We start from the raw sequence: 25,691 nt of genomic DNA on the forward strand, positions 1-25,691 counted from the left end.
GCGTATAGTGAAAGTTACGGTACGGTACGCAAGCGGTAAAAATAAGGGTGCAGTGCTTTCTTATCTTTCGTAATTTTCGTATGTACTGTACGTACTCGACATAAAAAAGACGGTAGGTAGTTATGTAAAAAATTGGTGTTTTTAGAAATAAAATGTAGGTACCCCGTTTCAAAATATTCAATCAATAAAAATAACGGGCCTATTCGAGTTTTGCAATTGGTACTGACAGATCAGTATCGTATCGGAATCAGATAGCATAACTAAAACTCTAATTGGCCCGAAAATGTCTGCGTGGCTAGGATGCGTGCTACGCCGTAAGCCGTCGAGGCTCGACGCGCTGTAATCTAATCTAATCTTACCTCCCAGTAGTACCGTATTTGAGAAAGCCAGTTAAAATCGTTGTCATGATGCACTTTACATTCGATAAGCAGCATGAGCACATCGCGAGCGTGCACATCCAGTACCACAAGGGCTCCTAAAATACAATGTTTCCTGATTAAATAAAAAATAGGATTTAAAAAATACCTGTAAAATTACCTACCTACCTACCTACACAATTTTTTAATAATCATTCACTTAATTTCTGATCACCGTGTGGCATCACCGTGTGGCACGTCCTATATATAATTAAAGTCAATTTTTTTTATTCGGTAGACTAAAATGACATTTCATAGTATGAAATGACTCATTTCATACTATGAAATGTCATTTTAGTCTACCGAATAAAAAAATAGACTTTATGTATAACGGCCTGATTCGAATTGACGGTTTTGTTTGAAGAAACGTCACTTCTGACATTGACATAATATCCAATCCATGTCGTAATCTATAGCAAATTTTTGACGTATCTTAAACTTCGAATCAGGCCGTAAGGTTATTCCTGTGTAAGTGACGAACGTACCTAGAGTAATTCTGTTCTGCAGACTTAACTCGCCGCGAACCAAGTCTACAATTTTGGAGATTTGGTAGTTACACTTGTGCCAGTAGTCCATCATAGCCGGTATACTGATGTGAATTGCATCTGTCACTTCTGAGGTCCAAAATGTCATTGCTACGCATTGCACCTTAAAAAATTAAAAAAATTTGACTAATGCTTCAGTCACCACAGGCATTGACCCTGTCTGTAATGTTTTTCAGCAGTGGTGTAACGAGGGCAAATATTTGTTACTGAGTTTTGGATGTTTACATAAAACGACACAAATATCAATTGGTAGATTGTTTTACCAGCTGGGCGAGATAGGTAGACTACCCATCTTTTTCTAACTATGTTAATAAAAGAGGGACAAGTCTATCTTGCCACGAGAATCACGAGATACTGTCGCGCCAATCATGTGCTAGGCTTACAGCAAAGCGTTGGTTGTAAATAAATGAATGTATTCTGATTTAAAAGATATACATACAATACCCACATTATCTAATACCTTTAAACGAGCAATTCTTGTTTATATATATATATTTCGGGGATCTCGGAAACGGCTCTAACGATTTCGATGAAATTTGCTATATGGGGGTTTGCGGGGGCGAAAAGTCGATCTAGCTAGGTCTTATCTCTGGAAAAACGCGCATTTTCGAGTTTTTATATGTTTTCCGAGCGAAGCTCGGTCACCCAGATATTGACAATTTAAATACACTTCTGGGTCGTCGTTGCTTATTTTATATATGTTTTCTGAATAACCACTACACCTTATAAAACGAAGTCTCCCGAAGTCTGTCTGTTTGTGTTTATGTATGTTCGCGATAAACTGAAAAACTACGGAACGGATTTTCATGCGGTTTTAACCTATCAATAGAGTGATTCTTGAGGAAGGTTTAGGTGTATAATTGATTAAGGTTTTGTGTAACTCGTGCGAAGTCGGGGCGGGTCGCTAGTTTAAGTCAAAGCGAGGAAAATACTTACAGCTTGGCCCGGCCATACGAGAACCCACTCCTGCCGCGCGCGCGCCAAGTAGTCATCGTAGGAAAGCGCCACCGCGTTATGTACAGACACTTTCATTGATTTCTCCAACTCCAGTAACCATTTTTCCACCTACGTCGATACCACAGATCCATTAATTTAGAGAAAATAAGTTATTTATTAAACCTCAATGAGGCATTTCGCAGATGTAATCAGATATTCTTGAACTACGGTCAATTTAATGTTCCATAGTCAATATAATGTATAACATTACATACGTACCTAAAATCTACATATAACTAACCTGTCCTCTAGCAGCAACGGTATTGATCGTCATAACCAGTTCCACAATTTCTCCTTCAGAGGAGCGCATATGCGTCACAACCATATCACTAGTGAAAGACAATTTAGCGATTCCCTCGTAACATTTTTTTAGATGAGGTTGAACTCTGTAAATAGAAACTGCTGTTCAAGTCATTATTCTTGTAAAGTAGTATTACAGAAGGCCGATTCTGCTTAAAAACAAGTAACGGTTTTTATCTTATTTTGATACCTTTACCTTGAGTCGTTACCAAATTGCTGAAACAGAATCGGCCCCAGTTATGAAAGTACCAGTAGAAAAGCCACAGGTAATAAATGGCCGTTACATATTGACAAATATGTATTGGATTGTAAGTTACCGCATAGGATCTTTCGTCTCTGATAGAATTTCCAGCAACTCGTCATTGGACAGGAAGAAGAAGCGCGGGAAGTACAACCGTTTCTTCTCTAGATACGCATTCAGACCTTTCTGGACCAATTCGAGCAAGTTATTTGATCTCTTTAGTCGGTCTACCATTTTTTCTATCGTGATCACGTCCAGGACTCGAGGTTCCGTAAAGCATGCCTTCATAATTTCTCGCCACATCTATGAAATCAGCAAACATGTTTGAAAACAGCAAAGCCTTAGTTAATCTACTTATAATCAAAGATAATTGAGTATAGAGGCATATTGTCAAAGTACATTTTGTAGTCAACTACATTTACTGCCATCTTTCGACCCAGACTAAAACTCTAATGAAATATTGCTATTTATTTTATTTGACCGATGTTTTTTCACTGATATGTGTTAGGTGTCGCCATCTACTCGAGTATATGCCAAAGTTATATAAAATACATGACTTAAAATCTATTTTTTTATTCGGTAGACTGAAATGACAGTTAATAGTATGAAATGACATTTCATGTTCATACTATTAACTGTCATTTCAGTCTACCGAATAAAAAAATAGACTTTAGTAACCTTATCAACGGCACTGAAGCGACGCCCTTCCTCAGGAATCTGTTGTTGAATATCAGGAGACGAAAATATTGGTTCCAAATACATCCAAGTAGCCTGAACTTTTAACCACTCGTCTAAAATTTCTTGTAGCAATACTAACTTGGCTTCCCAATCGCTAAAATTTTATAATTTTAAATGTTAAATGCATAAATGCTTACGTACACTAACTATGACAAAACAAAACAAACGTAAAAAAGAAACTAAGCAATTTTTATTAAACAAAATAAAAAGTCAAATATAACCTATATAAACTATACATACGCTACGTACGCTAAGAATATAGAGTTAACCCCTTACTTCATGTCATAAACAAAAAGTATTTGTTTAAAAATGAACTTTAATAGTTGCCATATAGGGCTGCGCATGCGGTAAAGGGTTAAGTAGATACCTAAGTTTAAGTTTCATATCAACTACCTAGCTTGCATAAACATAAAGGAGCCTCGTCTGCCAACAGACCACTCTGTGGTTTGGTAGAAGAATATATGTAATTAGTTGTAAGCAAGATTTGTTAATAAACGTTTTATTTATTTTATTTTTTATTTATATTTTATTACAAAACTATAATAAGTAGGTTCTAAGTAAGAAAGTGACGCATAAAGTAATTCTGTGTAAATTATTAACTTACAGAATGATTTCTTCGAAAGGTTTGATGTAGGGTGAGTTCTTCATAGTCTGCGTTTTAACAATATGGTCGTCCAGTAGCAATTGAATTTCGTCAACACCAGATAATATGTAAGTTCCGGATTCTCTGAAATTTGTATGTTTCTTCATTTTATATTTATTCAGAATCTGATACAGTGTACTCGTACTACTAGCTAGTTATATTGTTGTAATTTGATTTTTTGAAACTACTAAATGATTTTAAAAATATTCCACTAACTTGTAAGGAAGGATTTCAAATCTAAGGTCTGCCCATTCCTTCATCATCTTGTCCAATGTCTTCTCCAAGTTGTTTTCTTTAGTAGCAGCTTCCGAAATACTTTCGAACTTATCGATAAAGTCCACTAAATTGAAGTCGATGACTTTCTGCAGTGTTAACTCCTCGTCCAGGATAATAGGAAACCCAACAATTGAGGATATCTTCTCCCAATGTCTGGGCTTAATGCCGGGGTTGCCCAGGGTTTGGACAATTGGCATATTTGACTTGAATTCGTCAATTTTTTCCCTATAAAATAGCGACATTACAAAATTAAGTACATTCCATACTTGGTCAAAATAACTGTTTCCTTCAAATTTAGAAATCCGGAAGGTAAAGCCCCGTAAAAGGTATAATAATTTATTAACCTTTTGAACGCCAAGAACACCTGACTTCTTCAACAAAAACGTCACTTTTGACAGTGACATATCTAATCCATATCGTATCTAGACGTAATATTTGACGTATCTTATAGTTCGAATCGGGCCGTAAAAGTGTTATTGCGTACGCTACCAAAGTAACCTTCACACTTTTATTGTAAGGTGATGTTTTTGTTTATGACGTAAAGCGTTCAAAGGGTTAAATAATGGCCCCGTAGAAGGTATATATTTATTAAATATTGGCCATCAATCATGAAAAGGTGAAAATTACAAAACTAAACTTGTACGTCACCTAACGGCTACAGCAAGTCGATACGTATCAGGCACGTCTTGAAATTGTTTTTCTAGCTTGAACACGTTCTTGTAATAATATCCCACATCGGATTCGATATCTTCTGGATCAAAACTCCCAACCTAGAAGAATACTCAAATAATACCAAGTATTATAAAAAAACACTTTAAGCTTGGTTCGATAGAAAGAAACGCGAAAAAATTTCATATATTTTATAATTTTAGTATAAATAAAATAGCTAATGATATAGCCGAGGGATTTGACTAGCAAGGTTTCAATTGTTTCAAAAGATATTGTCAAAAAACGTAAAACCCACGCGAATCCGAAATCTTCCGTCGCAATTTCGCGCGGCGCGCCTAATATTTTGTTCCTTTCACCTGGCTTTACGCTACCTCTTCAAACGAAACTATACCTTAACCTACTACACTACTTACACTAGTTAGTATAGATCGACAATAATAGTTGTTACTGTCAACCTAACTAGTTATAATACTTATAATTTAATTACTCATGTCAAAACATATATGAAATAATACTATAGGTATATCTTGTTTGATATCAATTGTTATTGACGTTATTGTATTGGTTAATAGCAATAGCATTAGGAACCTACAATTAGACAATAGCAAATAAAGATATTTAGAATAACTTTACTGAAATATACTTTTAAAATTTTGTTTGAAGAGTGGAAACTAAATTTTGATAAGTACCTTTGAATTCACCCAGCTGCGATGTTTTTCGATAAATTCGTGACCAGCATCAAATAACTTTTTAAATGGTACAAGTTTGTCATATATCATTTTTCTCTTTGGATACTGTGACAATTCATACCCAAATGAAGCTTCTTCTTCGTTAAATTGATCTATTTTCGTCAATGCTACGGATAACCTGATATAGAAGGATTAAAAAAACATTCAATGGCACGTAAGAAACAAATTAGTTACACCAATATATGTACTATAAAAAAATAATCTTACTTATTATCGAGAGTTTTCGCTTTTGCAACATATGTTGGCAACTCATTGATTTCTCCCCAATACTGCACCTCATCACATTGCAGTTCGTAAATATCCAAATCATCTATAAACTTCGCGATTCGAACCTAAAGCACAATTTTTTACATGTTAATATAGTCGGCGCTGTAATGTTGGCGAATGTTTAATTGAAAGTACAATGCCAGTAAGAAACGTACCTTTAGAAGCTCCTGGTACTCTACCGTTTTCTGCTCACACATTACCTTACATTCTTCAATAATGCCAGACAGGCGCGAGTACCTAAAACCATCAACATTTTGAAGTATATTTAATTTTGTATACCATGGCCCGATTCCACTTGAGACCGTCATTAGTCTTGAACAAGGATTAGTGATAACAAAAGATACGAGTAAGGCTTTTGACATCTGACTACTCTTGTGAACATGCTACCTACCTATAATTTTGTTTCGGTCCTGGGAAACTTCCAAGGTTTAACCCGTACACTTGCGACGAAATTAACAATTATTTTATATAGTTTTCTATGTATGTTGTTGTTATTTTGTATTTTTAGAGTATTTAAGACCAAGTTCGGCCTGGCCAGCCACATAAGGGCTCACGCTAGACAACGTCCATGATGTTTATTTAGGGTCGCCGTCATCGAAAACGATGAGGAGGACTATACCTATATATGTTATTTACCAGTGAAATGCTTGGCTGTTAGTTTTTATCTCATTCGCCGTGAAAGTAGTATACTCGCCCAGGAACAAAATATATCGCATGACATTGCGCAGTCTGTCTTCCATCTGGTCCACCAGAACGTCTTCGACTTTCCCGTAGTAGTCTATGAGTTCCATCAGGGCGGCTGTGTCTGGCGGCGGGCGCAACAGGGTACCCGAAATATTTGAATAATCGTCGTGTATCCTGCCACCACATGTCATACTTGTTTATAAAGTTAAGAAATTAATCAGTAAATTATTTTATTTTTGAATCAACACGTGGTTTTATAAATTACTTTACTTTTTACCAGTAGGTTCCTATAAGTTGAGATGTTGCGATAATGTACAAAATACATCATCTGTCAAACACAAACAAGCTAAACAACGCCAACGATCACGTATTTTTAGCCTAAGGTTTGAAATGAACTTACGACTTTATCTCTCTACGAAAGTCATCCGTCATTCTTTTCAACAACATATTGGCCATATTCAAGGCGGCTTGGCGCAACATGCCGATCAGATCTGTCCTTTGCATTCTGAACATTCCAATCACAATAGTTCCTTCTAGATTGAGCGTCATGTTTCGCGCTAACTCCACGTACTTGACCGATTCGTCGCAAAACTGCTCAAATGTTTTTTCAGGCACTGACTTCAGGAAGGCTTCAACTTTCATCCGGGACTAAAATAAAACATCGCTTAAGTTTCTAGCAAGTTATAAAACCGATCATAAATCATATCATAAAAGCATTCATAATAGAGAATTCACATTAGAATACCTATCTATCTAATACCTTTAAACGAGCAATTCTTGTTTATTTATATATTTATTTATTTATCTATATATTTCGGGGATCTCGGAAACGGCTCTAACGATTTCGATAACATTTGCTATATGGGGGTTTACGGAGGCGAAAAATCGATCTAGCTAGGTCTTATCTCTAGGAAAACGCGCATTTCCGAGTTATTATATGTTTTCCGAGCGAAGCTCGGTCACCCAGATATTGTTTAATAATTCTCGTGATAATTTAACAAAAAAAGTGCCTGACTTCGGTTTCGTTGCAGTTTTAATGCAGTTTACTATGTGGGCCTTAGACACGAGCTAAACTGCTATATAAAATGACAAAGTACTCACCTCCCCATTTAACAAGCAAACATAAGGGTCAAAATCTTTGGTTCGCAATTCGGGCCCAAGTCTCTGTTCATTAATTAAATCATGTATATCTTGTCTGTATTTTTCCACAAGATGCCGATCTATTTTTGGCTAGAATAAGGAAATTTATTAAATATCGCACATATTTATATTAAAACATGTTGTGCTTAGATCGTAAGTCAGTACCAGAAGCGTTGATCTACTATGAGAAACATAGTCGTAATACAGTATAGTCTCCAAACGTGGATATTGTCGACAGGCGTCTATGAGGAAGTCGTATATAATAGACAAACGATCAATAAACTCATCAAACGGGGGCTCAAACTCAATGCCATCATCTCGGAACACCGTGTTTATAACGAATCCTTGATTATCGCCCTGTAAATGGAAACGTATGAATATTACTGCCGTATATATTATACATAAACCTTGCTCTTGAACCACTCTATCTATTTAAAAAAACCGCATCATAATCCGTTGCGTAGTTTTAAAGATCTAACTAAGCATACATAGGGACAGACAGCGGGAAGCGACTTTGTTTTAAACTGTGTAGTGATTTAAACCTTCATTGCGAAATTAACTCTATCTGTCTGTTACCTCCTCACGCTTACACCACCACGGTGATAATTTGAGGCCCGAGAAAGGACCAAGGATAGTTTTTATCAATTATCAATGATCATTCCACGCAGACAAAGTCGCGGGAAGAAAACAGATCAAAATAAAAAAGATAAGAATAGAAAATGTACACGAGCTTCCATATGAAATCTTAAACATAAGATTTGGATCATTTTAACAGGAATATATTGTGGCCTTATAAGATTGTGCCTAACTGTTCATTAATATTGAGTACAAAAACCCGGACAAGTGCTAGTTGAACTCGCCCACCGAGGCTTCCGAACAAATTTATAGTTTTCAGATTTCTTCCTGTACTTGTAGCATAAGACGATATGACTTGCCAAATTTCATAGTTCTTGGTTAACGGAAAGTACCCTATAATTTTGATTCCCTTGAGTATCATAGATAGGTACTTAGGTAGAGTATGTGCGGAATGAGAAGCGTCGTAAAATATACATTCTACGACACTTCTCTTTCCGCACAGACTCTAGTTACTATACGTTGAAATTGAAACTAAGTGGAAATGGAAATGCGTGTCTAATACCGTCACATCCATGATGTATTCTGTAAAGTCTTTCATTGATTTTAAACATAAAGTTTGTAAATTATAGGTCATCATGCAAGCCAGGCAATTGTAGAAATGCTTTATTTTACGCGCATACTTTGTATCTGGAACTTGTTTCTTCTTGATGCCCTGTAAAAATAAAACACACAAGTACTTATTGTATGCACGGATATCAAATGTACTGCCACAGAAAATTTAGAATAGAGACGTATTGTCAAAGTAATTTTTGTAGTCACAGTTACTTCCATCTTTCGACACAGGATTAAAACTTTTAGAGAACGCCATTTGACTTTGATCCTTGTTCTTTCACTGATATGTGCTAAAATTGTTAAATATCAAACGGTGTCGCCATCTACACGAGTATATGCCAAAGGTACGGCGCAATCTCTTAGAGCATACATTTTTCTTGATTTTCGGAGGCACTTTTATTCTTAGATTTTCTTTGGTACTGCGAACTGAGTACCTATATAATATGCATTTTATTTTAGCTTTGTCATACTTGAAGAAAAACGGCTTGCAACGTCGGAATCCATTGAAGCGTAAGTACATTACAAGCTGCATCAATATGTCTTTTGCACACGAAACAAAAGTCTTGTAATTCGTAAGCTTCATGTATTTGTGTTATGTCCTTCATACTTATCAAACGGAGATTGCTAAAACAAGATTCATGCTCGTAATAATTATCAAACAATCATAAATGAAGTGAAAGTAGAAATATTATGAGTCAAAGTTACTTGAATTGTTTCCACCAAATTTGCAAGACTTGAGCAATGCTTGGGTTTACGCTGTAGAGGTCCTTTAGGAGAGTCGCCTTGGACACGGCGTATCGGCTTCTTAACGAACCGTCTTTAAAAACCTCTTCATTTTTAAACGCTCCTTCGGTTCCCGTATCTTCTTTCTATGACAGAGAAAATACTTTTATTATAGTGATCATCCAATGTGTTTGTGATATCACAATATTTCTAATAAATGTAGTGTATTATTAATTTTATGGTCAGATAAATTATCTGTTTTATGTGTCTAAAATTATGTTTAGCGACAGTTAGATGAATTCTGTTTATAGTTGAATAGAATTCATTTTTAGTGTACCGCACAAACTTTGTTTGCGGTACACTTATGGGATCACATCGGTCTTGCAAATCAGTTAAATGTATTTTTAATGTAGGGTGGCCAGTTACTAAATAGTAGCCAGTAACTGATGAATTACCCTATATAACCCTTTATACGCATTTGACATCACAAGCAGAACAAAAACGCTTCTATATCCAAAAAGCGGTTAAAAATCAATGGTTCACTGACTTCATGTGTAGAGTATGTATCTTTTTAATTTTAATATACACCGTGTTTTCTTTGATTTCCGTTAATTTCAAGGGTGCATTCCTGAGCTTAAATCAAGTAACTTTCTCAAAGACACCGATATTCTAATTAACTCCATTTCTGAGATAATCAATAATTTATTTTTTTTCTATAAGGCCTCTACAAGCGTGTACACTTGCCTTAGGACCTGTTTACATATTGATTAGTGTTTAGAATGAGTTCATACATTTGCTACTAAACTTAAGTACAATCTCGGTCGATCGATGTTCGAAATGACATTGATATGTCACAGATTTCAATTGTTTGGTTGAGTTAAATGTAATGCCCGTGTTACAACAACGCTATATGCTACATTTAATTAGTTTTTAAACATACTTTTTTTTTGTAAAAAAAGCAAAAAAAAGTTTTTTTTTTTTAAATTAACTATGCCATTTAGTTCTCTTAAATGTACTTAACCATACCCTGAAGTTAACGGAATTCAATAAAAACACGGTGTATACGTCATACCTCGTTTGGATCTTTCATTACGAAGTCCACTATTGCCTTCTTCATGCTCATGATGAAATCCTCACGCATTTCGGCGGTGATCGCAAACAGAGTGTCCTTCCATTGTCTCAATTTTAGTGTAAGCAAATTATGCACCCTTAAACCATAAACTAGTAGATATTTATAAATAAGTTTGTTTAACTACCTACTAATAGTAGGTTCTGGGATTATACTTATTTTCGTCATCACATCATCAATAGTGCTATCATTCTTTTGACCTTATTCTCCTTACTGCCCATGCATTAAGTTTTTGGTCGGCACGAAAAAAAACATTGCAGCAATACCCTACTAAAAAGTTTTTTTTTTATAATTTTATTCTAATATGTACCTACTACCATTTTGTATCGCTGACTACTTTTCTTAAAACAATCATCTACATATATACTATTCCTTGAAACGATTTTAACCCTAACTTTATTCATAATTTGAGGTTGCGTTGTGTTTTAATGTGTCGCGCCAATCATGTGCTAGGGGTGCAGGTCTTACATAAATATGTCAAATACTACCAAATGGTCGGAAATTGGTTTACAAATTTTGAAGCCAACTCGACGTATGTACATACGAACACTGCCAGTTAAATGAAGGCTAAACACGAAATGAATATACCTGAGTATCGTTCTGTTGTCCAACGGTGCAACGTGGATAGTATCCAGGCCATAGTGAATGTAATAATAATATCGAGCCTTGTTCTCCTCCTCGGTGGGTGGTCTACCGTCTCCATCCTCACCGGAAGCAGATTGGCAAATTAAGCTCATTAGTTTACTCCTGAATTCTTCTCGCGCTTTTCTTAAAGCGTTAAAACTCTGGATCACTGCGTAATTTAGTTAGAAGAATTATAAATTATCCGTAGTAAGTCAGCATATCATACGAGAGATAGTTTTATTAAGTTTTATAATATTAAAGTTCGGAAATAGTAGATAGTTAACCAAGGGATGAAAGGCACTCATTTCTGCCGAGGTAGTTTGGTGCTCGAACGCAGTGAAAGCGCCAATCAATAGTCCGAGGCTGAAATGATGTCTTTCACCCGAGTTAAACACTCTACTTTTCATTTCGAATACGAGGAAAGGTAAATGCATGTGTTTTTTTTAAAACATGACTAACTATCAAATTTTATAGTAAATCTTGAGGATAATTTCAATCAACAATTTAGCCAAAAGTATCGTTATTTATGGAATGGGGAGTTAAATATAGAATGGAAATTGTATAAAAAATCCATTTAAACCCAAATTTCAGTTGCTTATGGAAAATAAAAACATAAAATCGTACTTAGAACGTAAAATGCTCTAGTGCAGAAACGTATCATTTTCTGCACACCTTTTTAGAACAACAATGGCCCTCTTTCAGAGCATGAGAAATGAAAAGTATTTTAGGTACTTCACCTGTAGGACGTTTCTTTGCCGCCGGCTTGGATTCTTGCTGTTTTTTTGATTTTGTAGGTTTAGATGGAAATTTGAGGAGTTCTTCGGGTAATGAATATAGTGGATGCGTTAGTATCTTGAAGTCTTCTGGCATCATATCCAACTTCCGTACTTTTGGCATACTACTACTCGAAGATGATTCGGGTTGGCTTTTCTTTCGGGTTGGTTTATTTCCACGTTGCATGATATCTAAAAGATATAGGCACATAGAACAAAAAAATAATGAATAACAACAAAAATTATTACGACACAGCAAATAGTTGTATTTTACCTGTTTAAAAATAGCCTTTTTTTAAGCTATTACTTTATAGCAATACAGTTTTACCCTTTTCACTTATTCACCTTAATCATTAATGAAAATGAGTTATTTACTAATTAATGAATAGGTTAAATAAGCATGAACAACACCGAATCATAATATTGACGGAACATCAAAATTATCACGTCTCCATGGAAACGACGTGTCAGTTTGTCTCTTAGTTTCAAAAAGAATATCAAAGGAGAATATAATCACTACGTTTTAGTTTCTTAGTTTTCATGTCTTGACCAAGTCTTGAATTAAGTATTATCATGCCGCGATCAGAAAGGGATTAGAAATAACAGATTTCCATACACTTACGTCAAAATCAATATGGATTGACAGCTATCTCAATCCCTTTCTAATCGCGATTCAGTAATAAGTCTTGCTAGATATAGATCGCGATCTATATCTAGCAAGTAGTAGATCACTGAATCCAATAGTGGACGACCGCTTCTCCAAGGCTACTCCATCCATACAAATTTATTCCCCGTTTACCGCCTTGGTTTATACATTTAATTTGAATTGTATATTAACAATAGCTATGCCCTTTAGTTTGACTTTTTAGTTAGTTTTATTATTTGTATAGTTCGTTTTTTTAGCATTAGAAATAAGGTAAACAATCTTGACGTGTCTTTTTATTGAAAAACACGTTTTAAAAATAAATAATGGCAAATGTGTAACAATTATGAATCTTAATACGATCATTTATATTCTTCTGCTTTCATAAGTAATAGTTACTGATTTTTAAAAAGCGTTTTTCAATTAAAAGACATGTCAAGATCGCTTACCTTCTTTCTAATGCTAAAAATTAAAAAAAAAACGAACTACAAGAGAGCGACGGAGCGAAATGACATGACATACCTTTTTTGAAGAGCAGACCTAACTAATATAGCTCTGCATCAAATTTTGTAGAAATCCTTCTATGTTCTATAAGTAGGTATCTAGGAGCAGAGGACGATCGATCACGAGACGTTATCCCGTTATTATTTATAAGAATTCAATCTCAAAAATGGCAACATAAAAGGAATTAATTACCACTTTACAGTTAAAATCAATTTAATATCTATATAAATAATAACACAATGATAACAACAATAACATAATGTCGATGACAAAAGACTTAACAAATGCGATACAGAAATAATGATGAATGATGAAGTATGAATGGTCTTCTCTCCTGTTTTTTTCTCACACACACACATACTTGTAGGAATTGTCGATTAATATGAGACAGCCCAGTTGTTAGAGGAACAAGGTATGTCAGCATTATAAAGGAAAAAAACACGTTCATTTCACAATTAAAGTGAAGGCTACCATTAAAAGACCTATAAAAATAGTAAAACCATTAAAATACTTTAACCACATAGAACCTTTATACCTATATCAAGTTTTGTCTAGAAAGAAGCGGTATTAAAGATCTAATTATTACTGTGACGTCCAGGCGCCGTTGTGTACTGGGTGACCAAATGAAACAACTGTTATCGCTTGTGCACTCCGCAGCCACGCGCACGCCATGACACTTCCCTATGGAGTGAAGCTAGCGGGTAGCTGCGTCGTACTGTTTATTGTGTAACCGTCACATCTCTCCCTTTTTATAACAATTTATTTATTTTACTTTATATATTAACAATGCAACAATAATTCAGTTTATCTTATTATCTTATACTCGCTACGTTGATTTATTTTTCCAATCTAGGTATACTACCACCGGTTCGGAAAAGTTAACCTCAGACCCGAGAAGAACCGGCGTAAGAAATTCGGCGAAGTGTGGATCCATTTTACAACTGTTAAATAATAAATATTTTCCAACACTAGCAAGCCTTTAAACCTGTAAAACTATTATTTGATTATTCCTAATTGTTACCGACTTTTAATTTACTTTAAGTCATGTTATGCTTGCCACATAAAACTTATAATTTGATTTGTTACAAATATTTCTTGCGATACCCTACCAGGGTCCATGTGCCTGTATGTTACTATGTAGTTTACTCGTATGTAATATAAATATGTACATTGGATGCAAAATAAAGATCTCTATCTCTATTTTACTTTTACAATTTCTTATGTGTCAGTCCCTCTCCTTCTCCTATTTGCAGTTTTGAGTCTAAGTCCTTTTATTAACTTGAATATAATTCAAAGAATTATTTTAAAAGCCTTAATTACTACATTTTCCTTTTGATGCTTACACATTTCCAGGTATTAACATTAGCATACAATATAATATTTTACTAAATTAATACCTATTTCATGATTTAGGTACAATAAAATTGTAAGCTTGCCAAGCGTCTTGGACATTAGTTACTTACTGGCAATAACTGATTGACTCAGTTTTACTTGTCTTGTATGATGTTAATATATATGAGGCAATTTATAATACTTATAGATAATCCAATGTCAAATAAAGTAGCAATGTTACTCTATTCATAGTAGAGGTACCACGTCAAGTATATTTAGTTTTACTTGTGAATAGGATAAGCAAACAATAATCTATATAAATATATTTATATATATTTAATTTGTTAGGTACCTACTAAGATTTACCTGCCTATTTGACCATTGTTATTATCTAATCATAATCATATCTAATTATCGTTCTTTAATTATATGTAATACTTGGATAATATAATATTGACATCAATTAATCCAAATATTTATTTTATTCATTCTATTACTCAAAAAGTAACACAGCAAATATAATATCGAATGTAATATTAATCTAGCAACTTTTGCGAAGAATCATAATTACAATTTATGTTATGAAAATAACGTAACTCCTTCTTACTAATCGGAAGCTGATTTTTCAACTAGTAAGCCAGTAAGTATTGTATTATTATTTCCACAACAATTACTGTCAGACTATCACATAAATATTAATATTTGTATACACTTTTTCTTCGGTTTATTTCAATTACTTGCAACAGCAGCAACATATTTTATAAACCTGAAACATACACACCTTGTATGTCTGTTTCCTATGTCCTGTCATTGGTAAGTATGTCATTTAACTTCAATAAACATCTTACAACGAACCAATGGAACTCCATTATCTTAACCATGATCCCATGAAATACAGAGTAAGTAGGTACACAAGAATACACTGTTCGAATGTTTACTTTACCATTTTAGCGTTACGTTTAACGGTTCTGTTTGATATGACCTAGGGTTTTGGTCTTTTGGGTCTTAGTGTAGATTAGTACCATATATGTGTACTCTTGGGTAGATCCATGAAGTGGCTCTAGATGCAACTTTAATCTACTAGTTTTACTAAATTAGTTGGTCTCAACTAATTAAACATCAATCAGGCACTGTCATTGAGGGCGATCAAGATCACGGTTAATTCGAATACTTATTGTTTTTATTTTCTAATGTATACCTACTCAGACACACTATTTACTTATTTGATTGTTTCTGTTTTGTTTTAATGTATCGGTTCTGAGACTATGTATAATTTCCAATGTATGTATTGTCTCTACCGCATACCTAAGCGTTTTGGCATCCTTAATTATTGTAGTTTTATGCATGTGACTGAAATAGGGAAATATATTTTCCAGTAAATTGCCTTTTTAATTACACCTAATTATAATTAGTCATCACATCACACATATCACTCATCTTAATCTGAGTAGGTGTACCTACTACCTAGGTACTTAAAAGGTACTTCGTCATCTACCTGTCAACCGACAAAAGTCGTATGTCTATTTACAAGGCATTAGGTTAACCGCTGTTCACTAGAGTTTTGCTGTTAGTACCTAAGTCATGTTTGCCTTGGGTATAGTTTCGTAGAATAGTTAGTAAGCTGTGCTTCCTCACTGTGCAAGGCTCCACGCATCGCCACTCCCGTTTTTACAGCATTGACTTTAGGTACTACATGACATGATGTATTATGACAGGGCCAGCGCATCTATTTACGTACCTTTTGTACTTGGGTTTGTGATTGAGCTTTGTCCTGATTATTATTCAATAGAATCATGTATTCCGGCTTTAAAATAGATTGTAAAAGGCGGTATCATAATTTAGCGGTCTTCACATCACTACAATAACCTCTGCGACAGCACTATGACGTCTGTCATCTAGAAGATCGGTTTTTGCGCGTGATCGGCGTCGCGTATTACCTAAGTCCAAAACTCTGATTATTATTGTGATTCCCTAATAAATATTGTTTAAAATGGTGCTCTGGTGTTTTTACCCTTACAGCTTCAGAAGTGTGATAGTGGATTCCCGCCTACTACGATATAATTTGTCGAAATTGACATTACGAAATTTACCGCGCGTAGTCCTTCCTTGTTTCATTGTTCTGATCGTTAATCTGATTGTAATGAGTAAATGCACCAACACCACTCATCAGTTAGGGACTTAAATATACATAGTCCAAGATTGGTGTCAAAATCATACCTACAAGAATAGCCTACAAAACTAACCTGTGCCGGCTATTGGCTGGCGTATCGTACCTTTGCCGTGTGTTTTGTGTGTTTTGTGTTTGATTTCAGATACCTATTTCAGTTTATGTACATCAATGATCATGACTGTCAAAAATAATACATATTGACAGTGTAATCTGCTGGCATGTATGTATTACAATATTCACAGCAGAAGATCACAAGACATAAGCTGACAGATACCATTAGGTACAATTGAATTTTGATATTGGTATGAATGAAATAAATCCTTGGGATTACAGAGTAACTCAGGTAAAAGTTAACTCAGGTAAGAAGTCTGTGTTGATCCAACACCTAACAATGCTCCGGGGCCATAGTGGTAAATATTCACTGCCTCACTTATATGTTGTGTTATTCTTGTAATCTATGTGCTTTCAGATACATAACATAATGTGATTAAGTATGTCTACATGACATATTAACAAAATGCTATGAACATTTTCTAAAGTCTGTGTCGTGGTGAAATTTACATTCAAGTAAAAAGCATATAAAACAAGTTTGGTAATGTAGCCTTGATTGATGCTATATGTATGGTGGTAATATGCTTTCATGATTAACAATGAGTGCTATTTAATACTTTATCCTTTCAGTCAAATTAAAATAGATTACAAGTTTTCAAAAACACTGGAATATTGGTTACAACAACAATGAGGAGAAATTACTTGTTGTTTCATATGTGTGTGTGTGTGTGTGATATTACACATGCTTATTGCAACTGAAATAATGCTTTGTTGGTATGTTTTTAGTCTGTGTAATTTCCAGAAATTTGACAGCAATGATTCTTGAATTGTACGACCATACCGTCGTTGAAGGTACTAGAGTGGCTATCGGGTCAGGCCTCTATAATGAACCCGAATGGACATGGGTAATATTTCAAAGTTAATTGGTTATGGATGCCAGGTATATTATGTCCTAGTGCTCATAATTCATATATGGAGAAAATATGTTGATAAGTGGCTAATTTCCGATGTCATGGAAAATGAGGTATTTATTTAGAAATAAAATGTTTGTTCATGTTGTACATGTATACTAACGGTCAGTATGTGTTACATTGACTGTGTGTGGTTAGTAAAATGCGCTTTGTGAATAAGCGAAAGGTGACATTTATTTCAAGCTGGTTAGTAGTGTCTGTGACAAATGTAGTCACTCCATGTTTCCGGAGCTTCCTCGGACTGAATATTTTAAAAGACAGTTCATATCACATATAACCTCCTGCATCTTTGCAATTAACATTAAGCTGCAGACATACTGATAAATAAGGCAGTAAATCATTTGAGATGTTGAGAAAATTTCTGTCTGTACATATTATTGATTGGTTCTATGTATGAAAAATCTTATGAATGTTTATACAAATTAATTGCATACAGCTTATAGTATGTTGTGGTTGTTGTTTTGTTCATTGGGATGTTGGTTTAAGTTTGCATTGCAAATATTTATCACAAAATGGCATGTTATAAAATGAACCAAAGACATATATTTAAACAGACTTACCAAACTAATGAAAGTTATTGGCATGACATTGTCAAGTGTTTGAGTTATTGACAATGATAATCATTTGTGTTCTAACAGTATGTTTCAGATGCATTTCCTTATAACAAAACTTTATTGCTGGTGAAGTTTTGACCATAATTTTATAATACTTGCACCGATGAAGTATGATTATAGGTGTTTCCAAGGTTTAATCTTGTCAAAGAGATGGACATATTGAACTAGATACTTACTGAGCTGAGTATGACACTGGTAAAGCAGGTTGTTGCTAATAGTAAGCGAGGTAAATACTTTCAGGAGTCAATATGGATATTGACGGTCTACATGATATACATGTCTTTACATACAAGTGCTACTGGACTCTAAACGTACCGGTCAGTTAAGTGTTAAATGGATGAATATTAAACGAAGGTAAATAGCTTGGTTAAAGCTTTCCAAATAATTATTTTAACCCATTCACTGCTAATGAACATTGACCGAAGATTATCATGTCATGAGCTACTGTTTGAAGTTATTGACGGTTTTCGTCTGAACTTGTAGTGTGTTATGGTACTGTTTGCATATAAAACAGTACACTTTTATTACTTCTGGGTTTCATAAATCAGAAGTTATAAATAATAATATGTTTCACAAATTTTGTGGGTTCACTAAGTATGTATTTCATTGTTTTGAAAAATGCATAAATTGTGGTTTATTATGTTATGAACTCATTTATCTTACAATGTGTGCTTGCATGGCATTTAACAAAATTATTTAGTTTTGTGCAGGTATAAGTTAACCTGGATGATGATGTGTTGAGTTATCTACACATAAAATGCACATGCACAGCTGGAGAAAATCAACCATGTGTGTCTTGGGATTGGAAGCTTTATGGTTTAAGCATATGTGCCATGATTTGACTGATTGGTCATTATCAATATACACTTCATGATGGTTGAAAAATACAATTTGTGAAACCTCGATAAGGCGAACCTGGGTAAGAGAGGAACCTCGATTACATGAACTTCTGTTCAGGCTCTACTGTAGTTCAATGTTGGTATAGTAAGAGTGTTGCCTTTATTTAGGGGCACGGAAGAGGCAAGCCAAGTTGCACATGATCATTTACAATTGGTTGCATAGTAGCAACTGCTTATTATTTTATATTTCCCATATTAAGGGCAAATGCTGTTATTTCAGGTACCGTTTTCAGATTAAGAACTGACTACGAGTATATTCTCAGATTAGGAACTGAGATATAATTTTATGAGACACTCGGATTGAGAACTGAGTGATTATTTTATTTATATTACTTACTCTCGAGTTTGGAATCGAGTTGTGATTTTGTTTTATCCCAGATTTAGAACTGGGTTACTGTTGTCATACTTATGTGTTTTGTTAACAGGTTTGCCGACTAAAATAAACACATTGTGCTTGATTAATTTTATTAGACACTCGGATTGAGAACTGAGTGATTATTTTATTTATATTACTTACTCTCGAGTTTGGAATCGAGTTGTGATTTTGTTTTATCCCAGATTTAGAACTGGGGTACTGTTGTCATACTTATGTGTTTTGTTAACAGGTTTGGCGACTAAAATAAACACATTGTGCTTGATTAATTTTATTAGACACTCGGATTGAGAACTGAGTGATTATTTTATTTATATTACTTACTCTCGAGTTTGGAATCGAGTTGTGATTTTGTTTTATCCCAGATTTAGAACTGGGTTACTGTTGTCATACTTATGTGTTTTGTTAACGGGTTTGCCGACTAAAATAAACACATTGTGCTTGATTAATTTTATTAGACACTCGGATTGAGAACTGAGTGATTATTTTATTTATATTACTTACTCTCTTCAATGTCTGCTATAGAGCTTTAATTATTATGTGCTCTTTAAGAAGGGCTGTTACTTTAGTCTTGGCAAGGGATGCTATCCTTAATAGGCTACTTCCTGGCGCCGGTAATCGCAACAGAGGCTTTAAGGAGCGGCCTGTTGCTTGTCACTGTCCTTGAGAGGGTGGTTGTTGCTGATATTTGCAGTGTAGGCCTTAAGAGGTGGACCATTGCATGTGATATAAGACTATCCTTCAGGGGATGGTTGTTACTGGTATTTGCGGTGTAGGCCTTAAGAGGCGGACCATTGCCTGTGATATAAGACATCCTTAATAGGATGGATGTTACTGGTATTTGCGGTGTAGGCCTTAAGAGGCGGACCATTGCATGTGATATAAGACATCCTTAAGAGGATGGTTGTTACTGGTATTTGCAGTGTAGGCCTTAAGAGGCGGACCATTGCATGTAATATAAGACTTTCCTTAAGAGGATGGTTGTTACTGGTATTTGCAGTGTAGGCTTTAAGAGGCGGACCATTGCATGTGATATAAAACTATCCTTAAGAGGATGGTTGTTTACTGGTATTTGCAGTGTAGGCTTTAAGAAGCGGACCATTGCATGTGATATAAGACTATCCTTAAGAGGATGGTTGTTTACTGGTATTTGCAGTGTAGGCCTTAAGCGGCGGACCATTGCATGTGATATAAGACTTTCCTTAAGAGGATGGTTGTTTACTGGTATTTGCAGTGTAGGCTTTAAGAGGCGGACCATTGCATGTCATATAAGACTATCTTTAAGAGGATGGTTGTTTACTGGTATTTGCAGTGTAGGCTTTAAGAGGCGGACCATTGCATGTCATATAAGACTATCTTTAAGAGGATGGTTGTTACTGGTATTTGCTGCAATGCAGGCCTTAAAAGGCGGACCGTTGCATGTGAGCTTAGATTATCCTTAATAGGCTAATTTTGTTACTGGTATATCTGCAGTGCAGGCCTTAAGCGGCGGACCATTGCATGTGATATAAGACTATCCTTAAGAGGATGGTTGTTTACTGGTATTTGCAGTGTAGGCTTTAAGAGGCGGACCATTGCATGTCATATAAGACTATCTTTAAGAGGATGGTTGTTACTGGTGTTTGCAGTGTAGGCCTTAAGAGGCGGACCATTGCATGTGATATAAGACTATCCTTAAGAGGATGGTTGTTACTGGTATTTGCTGCAATGCAGGCCTTAAAAGGCGGACCGTTGCATGTGAGCTTAGATTATCCTTAATAGGCTAATTTTGTTACTGGTATATCTGCAGTGCAGGCCTTAAGAGGCGGACCATTGCATGTGATACAAGACTATCTTTAACAGGCTAGTTTGTTCCTGGTATCTGCAGTGCAGGCTTTAAGAGGCGGACCATTGCATGTGATATGATATTATCCTTAAGAGGACCATTATTTCTACTACCGATGAATGTTTTATCTATATCGTATCGTACTATTTGTTGTTGACCTTGAGAGGTTGGCTTGAGACCTTGTTTACAAAAGGATATTTTAATGACCTTAAGACTGATGATCTCAAGGTTACCTTGAAAGGGTTGCTTGCACTTATACCTTCTAGGGATCGCTGGCGAAGTACCGGATCCAGTAGAGTTGGAGGGAGTGCCTGTTCGAAATACCCAGTTGGAGCGAGTGCGTGCACCGGGCTCCGTGACAACCTTATCGTGAAGGGCTGACTTCTACGGTCGTTGCGCCTACAAGGGCAGTGGTGTCCTAGCCTAGGCAGCTCCGCACATGCATGAGACGTGTCCCATGTTAGCCTCTCACGAGTTGTACGCATTTGTGTGCGTGCATGCGAGGGAGTCTTACATCCTACAACGGAGAAGCCAATTAATAATGAACTGGTGGAGGCTACCTCCACCTGGTGAAGACCCAGCTTGCTGCGACTGCGTTGGCTGTGGCAGCCTTCAGTGGCTGCGCTGATGACAGTGACCTTCGGGGCGCCGGTCGGGTCAGGCGATGGCCGAGCTAAAAGGCGGTATCATAATTTAGCGGTCTTCACATCACTACAATAACCTCTGCGACAGCACTATGACGTCTGTCATCTAGAAGATCGGTTTTTGCGCGTGATCGGCGTCGCGTATTACCTAAGTCCAAAACTCTGATTATTATTGTGATTCCCTAATAAATATTGTTTAAAATGGTGCTCTGGTGTTTTTACCCTTACAATTGGGATTGGAATTTATAATATGAAATCTGGGTCATATACGATTTTGAAGGAATTGTATATCCTCATCTATTTATAGATTTTATTTGGGCAGTTTAGGCATGCATCTGTGTTCCACAGTTTCCACGGCTGCTGTAATGGTATTCTGGCCCTATAGAGTGAAGCTTGGACAAACAATAACCTTGGCCACACACCTCAGAACCACTTCCTCACAGAAAGAGCCTGAACCACTATAATTCGTGTTCGTCTGTGACGAAAGTAATTAATTCTCGACCGGTGTTGCGTCCAACGCCGGAGAGGCGCGGAACAGTTTTTCCTAAGCGTAAGTGAACTGTACTGAACAAGGCAGCTTCTGAGGTACCAAAACTTCTAGAACTGTTTCGTCAGCTACCCACGTAGAGCCTGTGTCTAATAAGTGTGTAAGCTAGCTAGCGTTATCGTATGGAGGGTTAGCAGGTGCACAAGTGCACTATATGATGTTGGATTGTAATAGTAATTGATGTTAACTGGTATACCTTTATTATTACTTGTGAGTGGCCACTATAAGCTAACCCTCGGCGCCTCGTATAGGTAGACACAGGTTGTTCTACGCAAATCATATAACCGTGATGTGTACTAGCAATTAATCTAGTCCCTAGACCCGCAGTTGCAATGATAACGGCTTATTCCCCCCGTAATATAATAGCAATGAACCCTTAATCAAACAAGTGGCTGAAATTAGATATCTGTAATTTACAATGAACCCAAAAGGCGTGCTAGGGCCGTCCACAGTCAGGCCGGGTGGCGTCGTCGTGTAATTCCTCTAGCCGCGTCAAAACTACCAATACACATCAGAGCTTTACCTGAAATCGGTTCTAGTCGTTTATTAAAGCCAGGTATGTAAGGTATAAGTGGATATTAACTCGGTATCTAACAAAATACCCTCTTGTCTGTCCAAACTAGCTGTAAGGCAACTATAAAGGCTTAGGGCCTAGAGCAAGTATGGAAATAGTATGAGAGGAAACACTAAATTAAAAGCAGATCAATTTATAGGTGTTTATTACCCGCGATTCGGAAAGGTGGACACTGCAAAGAGGAAGAATCGCTGAAGAAACCCCTTCAGATTATTCTTTTGGTCCCTTTTCAAATAAAAGTTAACATGTTGCTTACAACAAACCAAATCTGATCTACTACCAATATAACTAACCTAATCACTAGCTTACGCATACTAAAATATAGACCCTTTATTATAATATTATAACCATGGAGACAAATTATCTATATATTCCCAAACTGGCCTAGTTACGCTATCTTTATTAAAGGTTGAACGAGAGTAGCGAAATTTACAAGACAAATACACAATCAGAATATAATAGCCTAGTATTGGTTGATAAGTTTCAGGAAATAACAAGGGAATGATGTGAAGTGATAACGAAATCACCCGCGGTTTAAGGAGAAAAATATAATTAATATTTTATTTCTTCTCAACCAATACCTCAGCTCAACACAATCAAATACACACGATGGGGTCAATTTTCAGTGACTAATCGGATAATTTTATTATGGCACTAAATCGACAAAGCCTTACGGCCTTGCCCTACAACGCTATGAAAATATGATGAAATAAATTGATTAGTATGTATATCCGATTTGTCACCTCACATTAACCGAGTACTTAGCTTTGAATTAGCTGCCCGTCTGCCACTCTACACTGACTCTACAACTCTCTATTTGGAACAGTATTGAGATACTTGTTGATCGTGAAGTTGGTGAATTAAGTCAGACGACCTATCTCTTCCGCGTCTTTCAAATAAGTGTCCTCAACTTCTCTCTACTAACTTAACCAAACTTAATTACTACAACTTTATTCTTTACATATTATCTTAACCTAAATACAATGTAACAGGGATGATTTTTGCTCGTCTCTGGTCCGGCGTCTTTGCAGCCCCTCCCAGCAAATGCTCCGTCTCGTTCCTTCGAACTGGGCCTTGCGCTGTCGCGCTCGCTCCTCTGAAGGCGCCAGAATCGCGTGGGAAGCGCCGCTGTCGCTCTCGATTGAGACGGCCCGCAGGGTTGCACGTGTTGACTTATTCTGTAAGGATTTGAAAGAACCAGAGTAGTGCCTGCATTGTATAATCACTCGTATATGTCAGCGATAGACTTCATATTAGGTTGCATTCAACCTTAAGAGTTAATACATTTCTTTATTCTTTTCCTTGAACTGTCCTGTCGCACACTTGTCTATATTGCATTTCTTTTACTTCCTTAGACCCTAGCTAGAAACATAAATTGTATTGTTTTTATGTTTCTTTGTTTTATTAATTTATTACTTTCGAGCGTTTGGTTTTCTCGTTCTCAGAATACGTTCGTTTAAATTTATCACTCTCCCGTCGTTTTTAGTTCCGTCTCAAATTACTTAACAATGTCTTTAAGCCGAATAATATTTATGATGCAATCCTATGTTACCATCTCACCGCGCAAAATGCATTATTATCCTGGTCACCTGCTTGTTTCTCTTAAACTATAATTTAACGCGTCCTCTAACTGTTCCAACAGAATGGCTACAACAATCTTTAATCGGAATACCGTCTATTAAGTCGTCGTATACTTTATAGACTTGCTTTGTTCGTTTTTATTTAAGCTGATAGATTGAGTACTTACCTATACGAACATCTGCAAAATGCCGTAAATTTATGATACGGGTACAAGTTAGAGGAAGGTTAAATTGTAGTACTTTACAGGAAATATTTTTTCCAAATATATATGTAAAATTTAATTCATATGTATTAGATTTAATGAGGTGATGTTATTTATTAGGTACAGAAATTTACAAATTTAATATACTTAGGTAAATATAAAAATTAATGGTATTGTATGCATTCAGCCGGGTACCTATGGCCTAAATGCATACAATACCATTAATTTTTATATTTACCTAAGTATATTAAATTTGTAAATTTGTAAAATTGAAAATCTACCTGAATCTATATTAGTAGGTATGCCTATTCCCGAGGCCATCCATCTATACCTACGCCTTAAGTGAACTGGAACAGTAGGCAGAGGCACCAATTATATAATTTTCGCTGCTTATTATATAATTTTGAATTAAATAAATACATAGCAGGTTACTCTACTAACATTATGTCAGTTTATTACTATTTTGCCTCCCTATTAAGTCTAATGGTGGTATCTGGGACATTTTGGATGACCTATGACAAGATCCTATCGTTAGTACCAACCAACTCTATATCGCGTCTACTAGACTTGTTACTAGGTACATTTGACCCTTTTGGCTTGTTAGTACTGGGTAGTTGAACATAATACTAATTATACCTTGTTTATATCGTAGGTAAGCGT

General features: G+C 35.7%; 1 protein-coding gene across 1 annotated transcript in view; it reads right to left on the bottom strand.

Annotated features, from left to right (window-relative positions):
• The window catches only part of LOC134647837 (dynein axonemal heavy chain 7-like), a 33,681-nt gene extending 22,181 nt beyond the window's left edge, over nt 1-11,500 (bottom strand). The window contains exons 1-21 of the mRNA XM_063502165.1: nt 11,293-11,500; nt 10,648-10,783; nt 9,558-9,721; nt 9,323-9,476; nt 8,803-8,952; nt 7,830-8,021; nt 7,626-7,754; nt 6,925-7,172; nt 6,477-6,698; nt 5,996-6,077; nt 5,781-5,905; nt 5,514-5,691; nt 4,804-4,925; nt 4,096-4,380; nt 3,841-3,963; nt 3,177-3,330; nt 2,575-2,801; nt 2,199-2,343; nt 1,898-2,026; nt 902-1,064; nt 360-475 (exon numbers count right to left, since the gene is read on the bottom strand). Coding sequence (XP_063358235.1) covers nt 360-475; nt 902-1,064; nt 1,898-2,026; nt 2,199-2,343; nt 2,575-2,801; nt 3,177-3,330; nt 3,841-3,963; nt 4,096-4,380; nt 4,804-4,925; nt 5,514-5,691; nt 5,781-5,905; nt 5,996-6,077; nt 6,477-6,698; nt 6,925-7,172; nt 7,626-7,754; nt 7,830-8,021; nt 8,803-8,952; nt 9,323-9,476; nt 9,558-9,721; nt 10,648-10,783; nt 11,293-11,441 — 3,393 coding nt within the window. The 5' untranslated portion in view covers nt 11,442-11,500. The remainder of the gene's footprint in view (nt 1-359; nt 476-901; nt 1,065-1,897; nt 2,027-2,198; nt 2,344-2,574; nt 2,802-3,176; nt 3,331-3,840; nt 3,964-4,095; nt 4,381-4,803; nt 4,926-5,513; nt 5,692-5,780; nt 5,906-5,995; nt 6,078-6,476; nt 6,699-6,924; nt 7,173-7,625; nt 7,755-7,829; nt 8,022-8,802; nt 8,953-9,322; nt 9,477-9,557; nt 9,722-10,647; nt 10,784-11,292) is intronic.
• Nucleotides 11,501-25,691: the final 14,191 nt, after the last annotated feature.

Source organism: Cydia amplana, chromosome 5 (genome assembly GCF_948474715.1).
Source record: "Cydia amplana chromosome 5, ilCydAmpl1.1, whole genome shotgun sequence".
NCBI classification, from domain to species: domain Eukaryota; kingdom Metazoa; phylum Arthropoda; class Insecta; order Lepidoptera; family Tortricidae; genus Cydia; species Cydia amplana.